At 45.6% G+C, this 12,770-nt stretch overlaps 1 protein-coding gene across 1 annotated transcript in view; it reads right to left on the bottom strand.

Moving 5' to 3' along the window:
* The window catches only part of LOC135534091 (ADAMTS-like protein 3), a gene marked incomplete at both ends in the record, with an annotated part of 41,055 nt that extends 31,106 nt beyond the window's left edge, over window positions 1-9,949 (bottom strand). The window contains 5 exons of the mRNA XM_064961233.1: window positions 2,375-2,585; window positions 6,799-6,849; window positions 7,048-7,186; window positions 8,513-8,624; window positions 9,792-9,949. Coding sequence (XP_064817305.1) covers window positions 2,375-2,585; window positions 6,799-6,849; window positions 7,048-7,186; window positions 8,513-8,624; window positions 9,792-9,949 — 671 coding nt within the window. The remainder of the gene's footprint in view (window positions 1-2,374; window positions 2,586-6,798; window positions 6,850-7,047; window positions 7,187-8,512; window positions 8,625-9,791) is intronic.
* Window positions 9,950-12,770: the final 2,821 nt, after the last annotated feature.

Here is a 12,770-nt window from a genome sequence, read left to right as displayed (position 1 = left end):
CAGTCATACGACCGGTGTGGAGGGAGAGAAGTGGCCTTGGAACGACTGAACACCGTGCGCAGATCGTGATACTCCTCCGGCACCCCTGTCAAATCGCCAGGCTCCTCCTGTGAAGAAGAGACAGAGGAAACAGGAGGGATAGCAGACATTAAACAGGTTACATGACAAGAAACATTCCAGGATAGGATAGTATTACTAGACCAATTAATAGAAGGGTTATGGCGCACTAGCCAGGGATGACCCAAAACAACAGGTGTAAAAGGTGAACGAAAAATTAAAAAAGAAATGGTTTCGCTATGATTACCAGAGACAGTGAGGGTTAAAGGCAGCGTCTCACGCTGAATCTTGGGGAGAGAACTACCATCTAAAGCGAACAAGGCCCTGGGCTCCCCTAACTGTCTGAGAGGAATGTCATGTTCCCGAGCCCAGGTCTCGTCCATAAAACAGCCCTCCGCCCCAGAGTCTATCAAGGCACTGCAGGAAGCAGATGAACCGGGCCAGCGGAGATGGACCGGAAAGGTAGTGCGTGATCCAGAAGGAGAGGCCTGAGTAGTTGCGCTCACCAGTAGCCCTCCTCTTACTGATGAGCTCTGGCTTTTACTGGACATGAGGTGACAAAATGACCAGCGGAGCCGCAGTAGAGACAGAGGCGATTGGTGATTCTCCGTTCCCTCTCCTTGGCCGAGATGCGAATACCCCCAGCTGCATAGGCTCAGCATCCGAGCCGGCGGAGGAGGGTGGCAGTGATGCGGCAGGTGGCAGTGATGTGGAGAGGGGAGCAACGGAGAACGTGAGCTCCTTTCCACGAGCTCGGCGACGAAGATCAAACCGTCGCTCTATGCGAATAGCGAGAGCTATTAAGGAGTCCAGACTGGAAGGAACCTCCCGGGAGAGGATCTCATCCTTAACCTCGACGTGGAGACCCTCCAGAAAACGAGCGAGCAAAGCCGGCTCGTTCCAGTCACTAGAGGCAGCGAGAGTGCGAAACTCAATAGAATAATCCGTTATGGATCTATTCCCTGACATAGGGAAGACAGGGCCCTGGAAGCCTCCTCGCCAAAAACAGAACGGTCAAAAACCCGTATCATCTCCTCCTTAAAGTCCTGATACTGGTTAATACACTCAGCCCTCGCCTCCCAGACTGCCGTGCCCCACTCACGCGCCCGTCCGGTAAGGAGAGAAATGACGTAGGCGATGCGGGCTGCGCTCCTGGAGTAAGTGTTGGGCTGGAGAGAGAACACCACATCACACTGAGTGAGGAATGAGCGGCACTCAGTGGGCTCCCCAGAGTAACACGGCGGGTTGTTGATCCTGGGCTCCGGAGACTCGGAAACCCTGGAAGTGGGCGGTGGATCGAGGTGGAGTTGGTGAACCTGTCTTGTGAGGTCGGAGACTTGGACGGCCAGGGTCTCAACGGCATGTCGAGCAGCAGACAATTCCTCCTCGTGTCTGCCTAGCATCGCTCCCTGGATCTCGACGGCGGAGTGAAAAGGGTCCGGAGCCGCTGGGTCCATTCTTGGTCTGATTCTTCTGTTATGAACTTGAGTGAAGACCCAAAAGCGGTTTTAACAGAAAACAGAGTTCTTTAATGAAAAACAGGAATGGCATAAATCCTCTTCCAACGTTGTCAGCGGAACAAAAGAACGTTAGTATAGTGCAGGATACACCTGCCAGGCAGACTCCGACAGGACAGGACAAGGTGGAAGCAAACGAGACGACAGCTTGCTTCTGGCATCAAAAAACACAAACAAGAATCAGACACTGAAAGTAGCAGGAACAGAGAAAGAAATAGAGACCTAATCAGAGGGGGAAGAGAGAACAGGTGTGAAAGAGTGAATGAGCTAGTTAGAGGAGATGTAGAACAGCTGAAGAATGAGAGACAGAGAAGGTAACCTAAAAAGACCAGCAGAGAGAGAGAATGAAGAGAAAGGACAGGAACAGACATAACAAGACATGACAGCTATAGAGACATTGAAACACTGGTAGATACTGTAAATAGTCTATCATATTATTTATATTACTGTACACTGAATTTGACCTACCCTGTTAATAGACACTTCATCTTTATTTATACACTGGATTTTTGATAGAGATTAGAGATTACTCTAAAATATATACTGCTATGCATATACATAGAATGATTAGCTGATCTTGTGTAAATGATCCTGGTTTATGCAGTGCTATTTGGTTAATCAGATTCATCCCGCCGTACTTTATTATTATTTATTTTTTTAAACATTTTAATTGTTTGACATTTTACTGCATTGTTAGAAGCTAGTAACATAAGCATTTCACTGCACCCACTATAACACCTGGTAAACTGTGAATGTGATCAATAAAAACCTTGATTAGATGTTTTCACTTGGTAGCTCACCTGAGACCACTCCATGGCAACCCACTGTGGGCAGGTGAAGCTGTTGCAGCTCTGCTGCGTGATTGGCCGAGGGGAGTGTGTGCACTTCCACTCCTCCACCTGAGTGATCTGTCCATGGTCGTCGTCCTCAACACACACCACGCTGCGCTCCTGCAGCCCGCCGCTCTCCCCACACGACACTGAACACTCCGTCCAGGGACCCTGCTCCCACCTGGGGAAAAACAGCAATACGATGCATATAACTCTTTATGATGTTTTAAACAGTGACACAGATATTGCATACTGGACCCTGGACCCTATTCCAACTAAACTACTGAAAGAGCTGCTTCCTGTGCTTGGCCCTCCTATGTTGAACATAATAAACGGCTCTCTATCCACCGGATGTGTACCAAACTCACTAAAAGTGGCAGTAATAAAGCCTCTCTTGAAAAAGCCAAACATTGACCCAGATAATATAAAAAACTATCAGCCTATATCGAATCTTCCATTCCTCTCAAAATTAAAAAAAGAAGCTGTTTCGCAGCAACTCACTGCCTTCCTGAAGACAAACAATGTATACAAAATGCTTCAGTCTGGTTTTAGACCCCATCATAGCACTGAGACTGCACTTGTGAAGGTGGTAAATGACCTTTTAATGGCGTCAGACCGAGGCTCTGTATCTGTCCTCGTGCTCCTAGACCTTAGTGCTGCTTTTGATACCATCGATCACCACATTCTTTTGGAGAGATTGGAAACCCAAATTGGTCTACAGGGACAAGTTCTGGCCTGGTTTAGATCTGATCTGTCGGCTGCTAGAATCCTGACTAGAACCAAAACATGTGATCATATTACTCCAGTGCCTCCCTACACGGGCTTCCTGTTAAGGCAAGGGCTGATTTCAAGGTTTTACTGCTAACCTACAAAGCATTACATGGGCTTCCTCCTACCTATCTTTCCGATTTGGTCCTGCCGTACATACCTACACGTACACTACGGTCACAAGACCCAGGCCTCCTAATTGTCCCTAGAATTTCGAATTTCTAAGCAAACAGCTGGAGGCAGAGCTTTCTCCTATAGAGCTCCATTTTTATGTGAGAGACGCAGACTCGGTCTCAAACTATAAGTCTTTACTGAAGACTCATCTCTTCAGTGGGTCATATGATTGAGTGTAGTCTGGCCCAGGAGTGTGAAGGTGCACAGAAAGGTTCTGGAGCAACGAACCGTCCTTGCTGTCTCTGCCTGGCCGGTTCCCCTCTCTCCACTGGGATTCTCTGCCTCTAACCCTATTACAGGGGCTGAGTCACTGGCTTACTGGTGCTCTTCCATGCCGTCCCTAGGAGGGGTGCGTCACTTGAGTAGGTTGAGTCACTGACGTGGTCTTCGTCTCTGGGTTGGAGCCCCCCCTTTCGGTGTGCCGTGGCGGAGATCTTTGTGGGCTATACTCGGCCTTGTCTCAGGATGGTAAGTTGGTGGTTGAAGATATCCCTCTAGTGGTGTGGGGCCTGTGCTTTGGCAAAGTGGGTGGGGTTATATCCTGCCTGTTTGGCCCTGTCCGGGGGTATCATCGGATGGGGCCACAGTGTCTCCTGACCCCTCCTGTCTCAGCCTCCAAGATGCTGCAGTAGTTTATGTGTCGGGGGCTAGGGCCAGTCTGTTATATCTGGAGTATTTCTCCTGTCTTATCCGGTGTCCTGTGTGAATTTAAGTATGCTTTCTTTCTTTCTTTCTCTCTCCCGGAGGACCTGAGTCCTAGGACCATGCCTCAGGACTACCTGGCATGATGACTCCTTGCTGTCCCCAGTCCACCTGGCCGTGCTGCTGCTCCAGTTTCAACTGTTCTGCCTGCGGCTATGGAACCCTGACCTGTTCACTGGGCATGCTACCTGTCCCAGACCTGCTGTTTTCAACTCTCTAGAGACAGCAGGAGCGGTAGAGATACTCTCAATGATCGGCTATGAAAAGCCAACTGACATTTACTCCTGAGGTGCTGACTTGTTGCACCCTCGACAACTACTGTGATTATTATTTGACCATGATGGTAATTTAGGAACATTTGAACATCTTGGTCATGTTCTGTTATAATCTCCACCCGGCACAGCCAGAAGAGGACTGGCCACCCCTCATAGCCTGGTTCCTCTCTAGGTTTCTTCCTATGTTTTGGCCTTTCTAGGGAGGTTTTCCTAGCCACTGTGCTTCTACACCTTCATTGCTTGCTGTTTGGGGTTTTAGGCTGGGTTTCTGTACAGTACTTTGATATATCAGCTGATGTAAGAAGGGCTATATAAATACATTTGATTTAATATGACATAGCATAACATAGGAGAAGCTAACACAGAGCTATAACATGTTTGTGACTATCTGTGACACCTAATTCCGTGACATAGCATAGGCATAACTATACTATGTAGGAAGAATATATATGCTCAGAAGATGTTTGACATGTCCTCTCTGTTACTGACAGTAATAATAATGTCATAGTACTACAGTATTACAGGCTCTGTGATAAACAAGTGTCCTGTCCAGGGGGTGTACTACAGTAGTACAGGCCCTGTGATAGACTAGTGTCCTGTCCAGGGTACTACAGTAGTACAGGCTCTGTGATAGACTAGTGTCCTGTCCAGGGTACTACAGTAGTACAGGCCCTGTGATAGACTAGTGTCCTGTCCAGGGTACTTCAGTAGTACAGGCTCTGTGATAGACTAGTGTCCTGTCCAGGGTACTACAGGGTACAGGCTCTGTGATAGACTAGTGTCCTGTCCAGGGGACTACAGGGTACAGGCTCTGTGATAGACTAGTGTCCTGTCCAGGGTACTACAGGGTACAGGCTCTGTGATAGACTAGTGTCCTGTCCAGGGGACTACAGGGTACAGGCTCTGTGATAGACTAGTGTCCTGTCCAGGGTACTACAGGGTACAGGCTCTGTGATAGACTAGTGTCCTGTCCAGGGTACTACAGTAGTACAGGCCCTGTGATAGACTAGTGTCCTGTCCAGGGTACTACAGGGTACAGGCTCTGTGATAGACTAGTGTCCTGTCCAGGGTACTACAGGGTACAGGCTCTGTGATAGACTAGTGTCCTGTCCAGGGTACTACAGTAGTACAGGCTCTGTGATAGACTAGTGTCCTGTCCAGGTTACTACAGGGTACAGGTTCTGTGATAGACTAGTTTCCTGTCCAGGATACATCAGTAGTACAGGCCCTGTGATAGACTAGTGTCCTGTCCAGGGGGTGTACTACAGTAGTACAGGCTCTGTGATAGACTAGTGTCCTGTCCAGGGTACTACAGGGTACAGGCTCTGTGATAGACTAGTGTCCTGTCCAGGGGACTACAGGGTACAGGCTCTGTGATAGACTAGTGTCCTGTCCAGGGTACTACAGGGTACAGGCTCTGTGATAGACTAGTGTCCTGTCCAGGGTACTACAGTAGTACAGGCCCTGTGATAGACTAGTGTCCTGTCCAGGGGGTGTACTACAGTAGTACAGGCTCTGTGATAGACTAGTGTCCTGTCCAGGGTACTACAGTAGTACAGGCTCTGTGATAGACTAGTGTCCTGTCCAGGGTACTACAGTAGTACAGGCCCTGTGATAGACTAGTGTCCTGTCCAGGGTACTTCAGTAGTACAGGCCCTGTGATAGACTAGTGTCCTGTCCAGGGTACTACAGTAGTACAGGCCCTGTGATAGACTAGTGTCCTGTCCAGGGTACTACAGGGTACAGGCTCTGTGATAGACTAGTGTCCTGTCCAGGGGACTACAGGGTACAGGCTCTGTGATAGACTAGTGTCCTGTCCAGGGTACTACAGGGTACAGGTTCTGTGATAGACTAGTGTCCTGTCCAGGGTATATCAGTAGTACAGGCTCTGTGATAGACTAGTGTCCTGTCCAGGGTACTACAGTAGTACAGGCCCTGTGATAGACTAGTGTCCTGTCCAGGGTACTACAGTAGTACAGGCTCTGTGATAGACTAGTGTCCTGTCCAGGGGACTACAGGGTACAGGCCCTGTGATAGACTAGTGTCCTGTCCAGGGTATATCAATAGTACAGGCTTTGTGATAGACTAGTGTCCTGTCCAGGGTACTTCAGTAGTACAGGCTCTGTGATAGACTAGTGTCCTGTCCAGGGTACTACAGGGTACAAGCTCTGTGATAGACTAGTGTCCTGTCCAGGGTACTTCAGTAGTACAGGCTCTGTGATAGACTAGTGTCCTGTCCAGGGTACTACAGGGTACAAGCTCTGTGATAGACTAGTGTCCTGTCCAGGGTACTACAGTAGTACAGGCTCTGTGATAGACTAGTGTCCTGTCCAGGGTACTTCAGTAGTACAGGCTCTGTGATAGACTAGTGTCCTGTCCAGGGTACTACAGTAGTACAGGCCCTGTGATAGACTAGTGTCCTGTCCAGGGTACTACAGGGTACAGGCTCTGTGATTGACTATGATGGTCACTCACCGTGGCAGAGGCTGAAAGTGGTCATAAGGCATCACCTCTATGAAGCCATCACTAGAGAAGAGAAAGAGAAAGACAACGCCATGTCACCATGACCATTCAGAGGAACCATGTTTCCGATACAGTCTTCACATGCACAACCACGACTGGAAACAAAATAGGGTATGTCCCAAATGGCTCCCAATTCTACATGGTGCACTGCTTTTGACCAGGGCCCATAGGGCAACCATTGTGATTGGTACATGTACATGCCTCTCTGGACAGAGGTCCATGTTGCACTCCTTGAGTTTGGGCGTGGGTTTGGTGTTCTCAGGGTAGCTGTTACAGTGTTGCTCTGGTAACACCTGACTGGACCTGATGTCTGTGCACTCTGCTGAGTTCAGCTGGTAACCTGGCAATAGGCAGAAACAATCAAGGTCAGCAATGAATAGGATCGAAAGCAAACATTGGACTAACATTTGGTGGGCAATGGGTTCATTTTGGGCCATTCAAATGTTTGTCTCAATGTCTGTTTTGGGAAGAAACATGAAACGAAAGCACTAAAACACAGACACGTTGGGTCCTTCACAATCGGATGCATTGCCTCATAATGCAGCAACCAAAATGTAACCAAAATATAAATTGAATGTATGAAATGGGAAACATTGGATGAATGTTTGGTTAATGCTGGGTTAACGTTTTGCTCAATCATATCTCAAGCCTCATCAACGTCTCCAGCTTTGACACCTATAAGAGCTGATCTGGGTTCAGTCATAAAGCTTTAACTAATAGTAGGCTTCAACAGTCTCTATAAGAGCTGATATGGGTTCAGTCATAAAGCTTTAACTAATAGTAGGCTTCAACAGTCTCTATAAGAGCTGATCTGGGTTCAGTCATAAAGCTTTAACTAATAGTAGGCTTCAACAGTCTCTATACGAGCTGATCTGGGTTCAGTCATAAAGCTTTAACTAATAGTAGGCTTCAACAGTCTCTATAAGAGCTGGTCCGGGTTCAGGCAAAGCTGTTGCGGGCAACAAGAACAGTCTCTATAAGAATGATCTGGGTTCAGTCATAATGCTTCAGCTAATAGCTGGCTTCAACAGTCTCTATAAGAGCTGATCTGGGTTCAGTCATAAATCTTCAGTGCTGGCACAGCCAATAAACAACATAAGCAGCCACTTAGGGCCCCACGGCTGCTAGGAACTCAGTTGGTTCCCAATTTACTATTGAGAGTTGTTTGTATCGCTTTTAATCTTTTTAATGAATTTATCTGATTAACACTTTGTTCTAGCTAGCTATTTGTGTAGGTTGCTATCAAGTAAACACAATGATAATAGTAATGATAATAATTTAGTAGAAAACACAAGTTTCCATTTCAACATGTGGTAGTGCATCAGACATTTTCCACTTGTTCTGCAAGTCACTCAATGAACACATGTCAGATCAAATGTTTTACATCGCTTAGTAAGTAAGTTTAACAAGCTAACTAAACTTTGTAGTAATGAGTAGAATTACATGAAATGTGTTTTAAAACTTCAATAACTACCTGAGTGCCATGGCAAAACATTTTACATTTAATTGAAATTATTTGCACATTTTTCTCTCCACCACAAAGACAGCTAAAATGCTAAAATGTTTTCACCACACAGGTTTTTGATCGCTTAGGGTCCTTAAAAGGCTCGGCCTTGTTAGCTAGCAACAACAGTCTCTTTAAGAGCTGATCTGGGGTCAGTCTCACCTCCTCCACAGGTGACAGAGCAGGGGAAGAAGTCAGTCTCTCTCCACTGGTACCTGATTGGTTGATAGAACAGGAACTGGACCATCGTGTCCTTCGGAGCAGCATATTTCACCTGGAGAGAACACACACACTGTTAGACACAGACGCACACTCACACAATCACGTGCACGCACTCACACATCCATATCTAAAGATGTCTCGAGATCTAGACATGTTTAGAAAGATTATTGAGATTTAAGACTCAAACTCAGTCACTGGCCTTAGAACTCAGTGTATAAAGTCGTAAAACTCAATGTCTGAACAGACTCTGGTGCCAACATGAACCAGCCCAATCCTCATTTTCATGCAGAACAATCATCAGAAGAATGTCTCGCAATCAAGCATTTGGACCACACTCCCTTCTAGTATCCCTTTACTTAAATGAATTATTTCAACATTAATAATCACATTGAATAAACAAGGATTTGCTGACATCAGATGAAAGTAGAAGTTATTTTTTAAACTAAACATTTGTGCTGTGGGTTATGTGTAGTTCATTTATGTTGCCGGGCTGTAGGCGCCGGTCCAAATCCTATATTATGTCATTGTGTCATTGGTTCCATGTGAAAGACAGCGGAACCCTTTTACCTTTACAGTGCACTCATTTTAAAAGTTGTGGACTAGAAAGGGAAAAGGGCGCCATTTAGCAGGCAACCTAGGCCTAGGCCTACATACTAGTGTCTGCTATGGAATACACATAGGGCCTGATTTTCAGACTATGATGATCATGATGAAGATGCTAACGATGATGATGATGATTAGGAGAGCCATGGCACGCAGTGTTTTATTGCCACAGAAATGGGAGTCGTGTCATGTTTGTGCAATGCTTTGATAACCTCAATGACATGAGAGAGAGCTTGGGTAGTGTCCCAAATGGAACCCAATCCCCTGAAGTGCACGACTTAAAAGTGAACTAGGTCAAAGGTTGTGCACTACAAAGGGAATATGGTGGGATTTGGGACGTAAGCTGACTTTGTGGGTGTAATCAGCATACTTCACTAACATGCAATGTGTATGTATTGGCAAGGGCTTTCTCTACAAAATTGTCATGAATCTGTTCAGTATTCTGACATGAGTGGATGTAAAAGAATGGTCATTTACAAAGACAATATTGATATGGTTACTCAGATTACAACATCTAAGAACACAAAAAAGACTTTCAGAATCATAAGAGAAATTGAGAAATGACTCATGAATGATGTAGGTAGACGTTTCCATCAGCTCCTCTTCCTCATGTCACCTTGATGATGTAATCGGCTCCCAGAGGTCCTTGTGTCCTGAGCGTCTGTCTGTCTGTCCCTTTCTGGTAGTCCACGGTGGTGTTGCCGATGATGTAGGAACCGGGAGAGACCAGACTGTGCTCCTCTCTATGACCCTGCAGAGACTGGGTCTCGATTACTGCAGGAGAGAGAGAGAGAGAGAGAGAGAGTGAAGGGGGGGAAGAGAGAATGAGAATGAGAGAGGGGGAGAGAGAGAAAGAGACACACACAAAGACATAATGAGGTAAATCTGGATGTATAAAGTCCATCAGCAGTACTCTGCACACCAAGAACAGTTGATAACGGTGTTGATGTAGATCACAGAGAGTGGTTTCAACCTTGTCTGAAAGCTGAACACAGCAGACGGTAGTTAAGCTGCTGAAGTAACGTCTAACCTTCAGCTCGGCGAGTTAACACTGTTTGCTGTGTGTGTGTGTGTGTGTGTGTGTGTGTGTGTGTGTGTGTGTGTGTGTGTGTGTGTGTGTGTGTGTGTGTGTGTGTGTGTGTGTGTGTGTGTGTGCGTGTGTGTGTATGCGCTCACTCTCATGATTCCCACCTATACATGAATGGACCAGTGCCCATATTCATAAAGTGTATCGGAGTAGGAGTGCTGGGATTAGTTTGTCCTTTTAGATCACAATGTATAAGATTTACAGTGGGGCAAAAAATTATTTAGTCAGCCACTAATTGTGCTAGTTCTCCCACTTAAAAAGATGAGAGGCCTGTCATTTTCATCATAGGTACACTTCAACTATGACAGACAAAATGAGATTATTTTTTCTCCAGAAAAACACATTGTAGGATTTTTAATGAATTTATTTGCAAATTATGGTGGAAAATAAGTATTTGGTCAATAACAGAAGTTTATCTGAATAGATTGTTATATACCCTTTGTTGGCAATGACAGGGGTCAAACGTTTTCTGTTAGTCTTCACAAGGTTTTCACACACTGTTGCTGGTATTTTGGCCCATTCCTCCATGCAGATCTCCTCTAGAGCAGTGATGTTTTGGGGCTGTTGCTGGGCAACACAGACTTTCAACTCCCTCCAAAGATTTTCTATGGGGTTGAGATCTGGAGACTGGCTAGGCCACTCCAGGACCTTGAAATGCTTCTTACGAAGCCACTCCTTCGTTGCCCGGGAGGTGTGTTTGGGATCATTGTCATGTTGAAAGACCCAGCCACGTTTCATCTTCAATGCCCTTGCTGATGCAAGGAGGTTTTCACTCAAAATCTCACGATACATGGCCCCATTCATTCTTTGCTTTATCAGTCCCTTTGCAGAAAAACAGCCCCAAAGCATGATGTTTCCACCTCCATGCTTCACAGTAGGTATGGCGTTCTTTGGATGCAACTCAGCATTCTTTGTCCTCCAAACATGACGAGTTGAGTTTTTACCAAAAAGTTATATTTTGGTTTCATCTGACCATATGACATTCTCCCAATCTTCTTCTGGATCATCCAAATGCTCTCTCGCAAACTTCAGACAGGCCTGGACATGTACTGGCTTAAGCATGGGGACACGCCTGGCACTGCAGGCGTAGTGCAGGCGTCCCTGGCGGCGTAGTGTGTTACTGATGGTAGGCTTTGTTACTTTGGTCCCAGCTCTCTGCAGGTCATTCACTAGGTCCCCCCGTGTGGTTCTGGGATTTTTGCTCACTGTTCTTGTGATCATTTTGACCCCACGGGCTGAGATCTTGCGTGGAGCCCCAGATCGAGTCAGTTGTCTTGTATGTCTTCCATTTCCTAATAATTGCTCCCACAGTTGATTTCTTCAAACCAAGCTGCTTACCTATTGCAGATTCAGTCTTCCCAGCCTGGTGCAGGTCTACAATTTTGTTTCTGGTGTCCTTTGACAGCTCTTTGGTCTTGGCCATAGTGGAGTTTGGAGTGTGACTGTTTGAGGTTGTGGACAGGTGTCTTTTATACTGATAACAAGTTCAAACAGGTGCCATTAATACAGGTAACGAGTGGAGGACAGAGGATCCTCTTAAAGAAGAAGTTACAGGTCTGTGAGAGCCAGACATCTTGCTTGTTTGTAGGTGACCAAATACTTATTTTCCACCATAATTTGCAAGTAAATTCATAAAAATCCTACAATGTGATTTTCTGCATTTTATTTCTCATTTTGTCTGTCATAGTTGAAGTGTACCTATGCTGAAAATTACAGGCCTCTCTCATCTTTTTAAGTGGGAGAACTTGCACAATTGGTGGCTGACTAAATACTTTTTTGCCCCACTGTATATGGGCAACGGGGACCTGATCCTAGATCAGCACTCCTACTCTTAGACACTTTATGAATATGGACCCAATACAACAAGGCTAAGATAAAGGTCATGATGCTAACAGTTTAATATTAAAAAGATTTAACAATAGAGACTTCATCATCTCCAATGACAGTCATAAATGTGATGACTCTTTGAATGTCTATTGGCCAAACGACTGAGTGGGTGTGAGAAAATAAACAGTGAAGAGTAATTTCATATTCAGCAGTCCCACAGCACAGCATCGGCCGTTCTTCTTGTCATCCCCCTCTCTCTGTCTTTATTTGTCTTTCTCTAACATATGTGTTTCTCACAAAATCTTTTATGAGGGGGAAAATTCAAACGTCTTCCCAAAACAATGTTTTACATTAGAGATGAATGGAATCACTAACAACACAAACTCTCAATTCACGTTCAACAAATGTTTCTGCAAAGGCCCAGGCATGTTTAATGGATTTTCAACATCAATTATACAGTACATCACAAATGAGAATTTGGAATTTCACAACTTGAAATAATTAACCACAACATAGCCCTTTGCCATATCACAAAAATAAGCCATTTGTAAGCCAAATAGCCTTTTAAGAAAAGCCCCAAGGTGAAAATATGATACCACTTCACTCAAACCGCTCCTAACAGTATTCAATTTCAGTGGAGTTTGTGAACTTGAAGCTGGGTTGCAGAGGCTTTACATCTCT

Source organism: Oncorhynchus masou, unplaced genomic scaffold (assembly GCF_036934945.1).
Source record: "Oncorhynchus masou masou isolate Uvic2021 unplaced genomic scaffold, UVic_Omas_1.1 unplaced_scaffold_2988, whole genome shotgun sequence".
Taxonomy (NCBI): Eukaryota; Metazoa; Chordata; class Actinopteri; order Salmoniformes; family Salmonidae; genus Oncorhynchus; species Oncorhynchus masou.
This window is presented reverse-complemented; position numbering and strand designations above follow the sequence as displayed.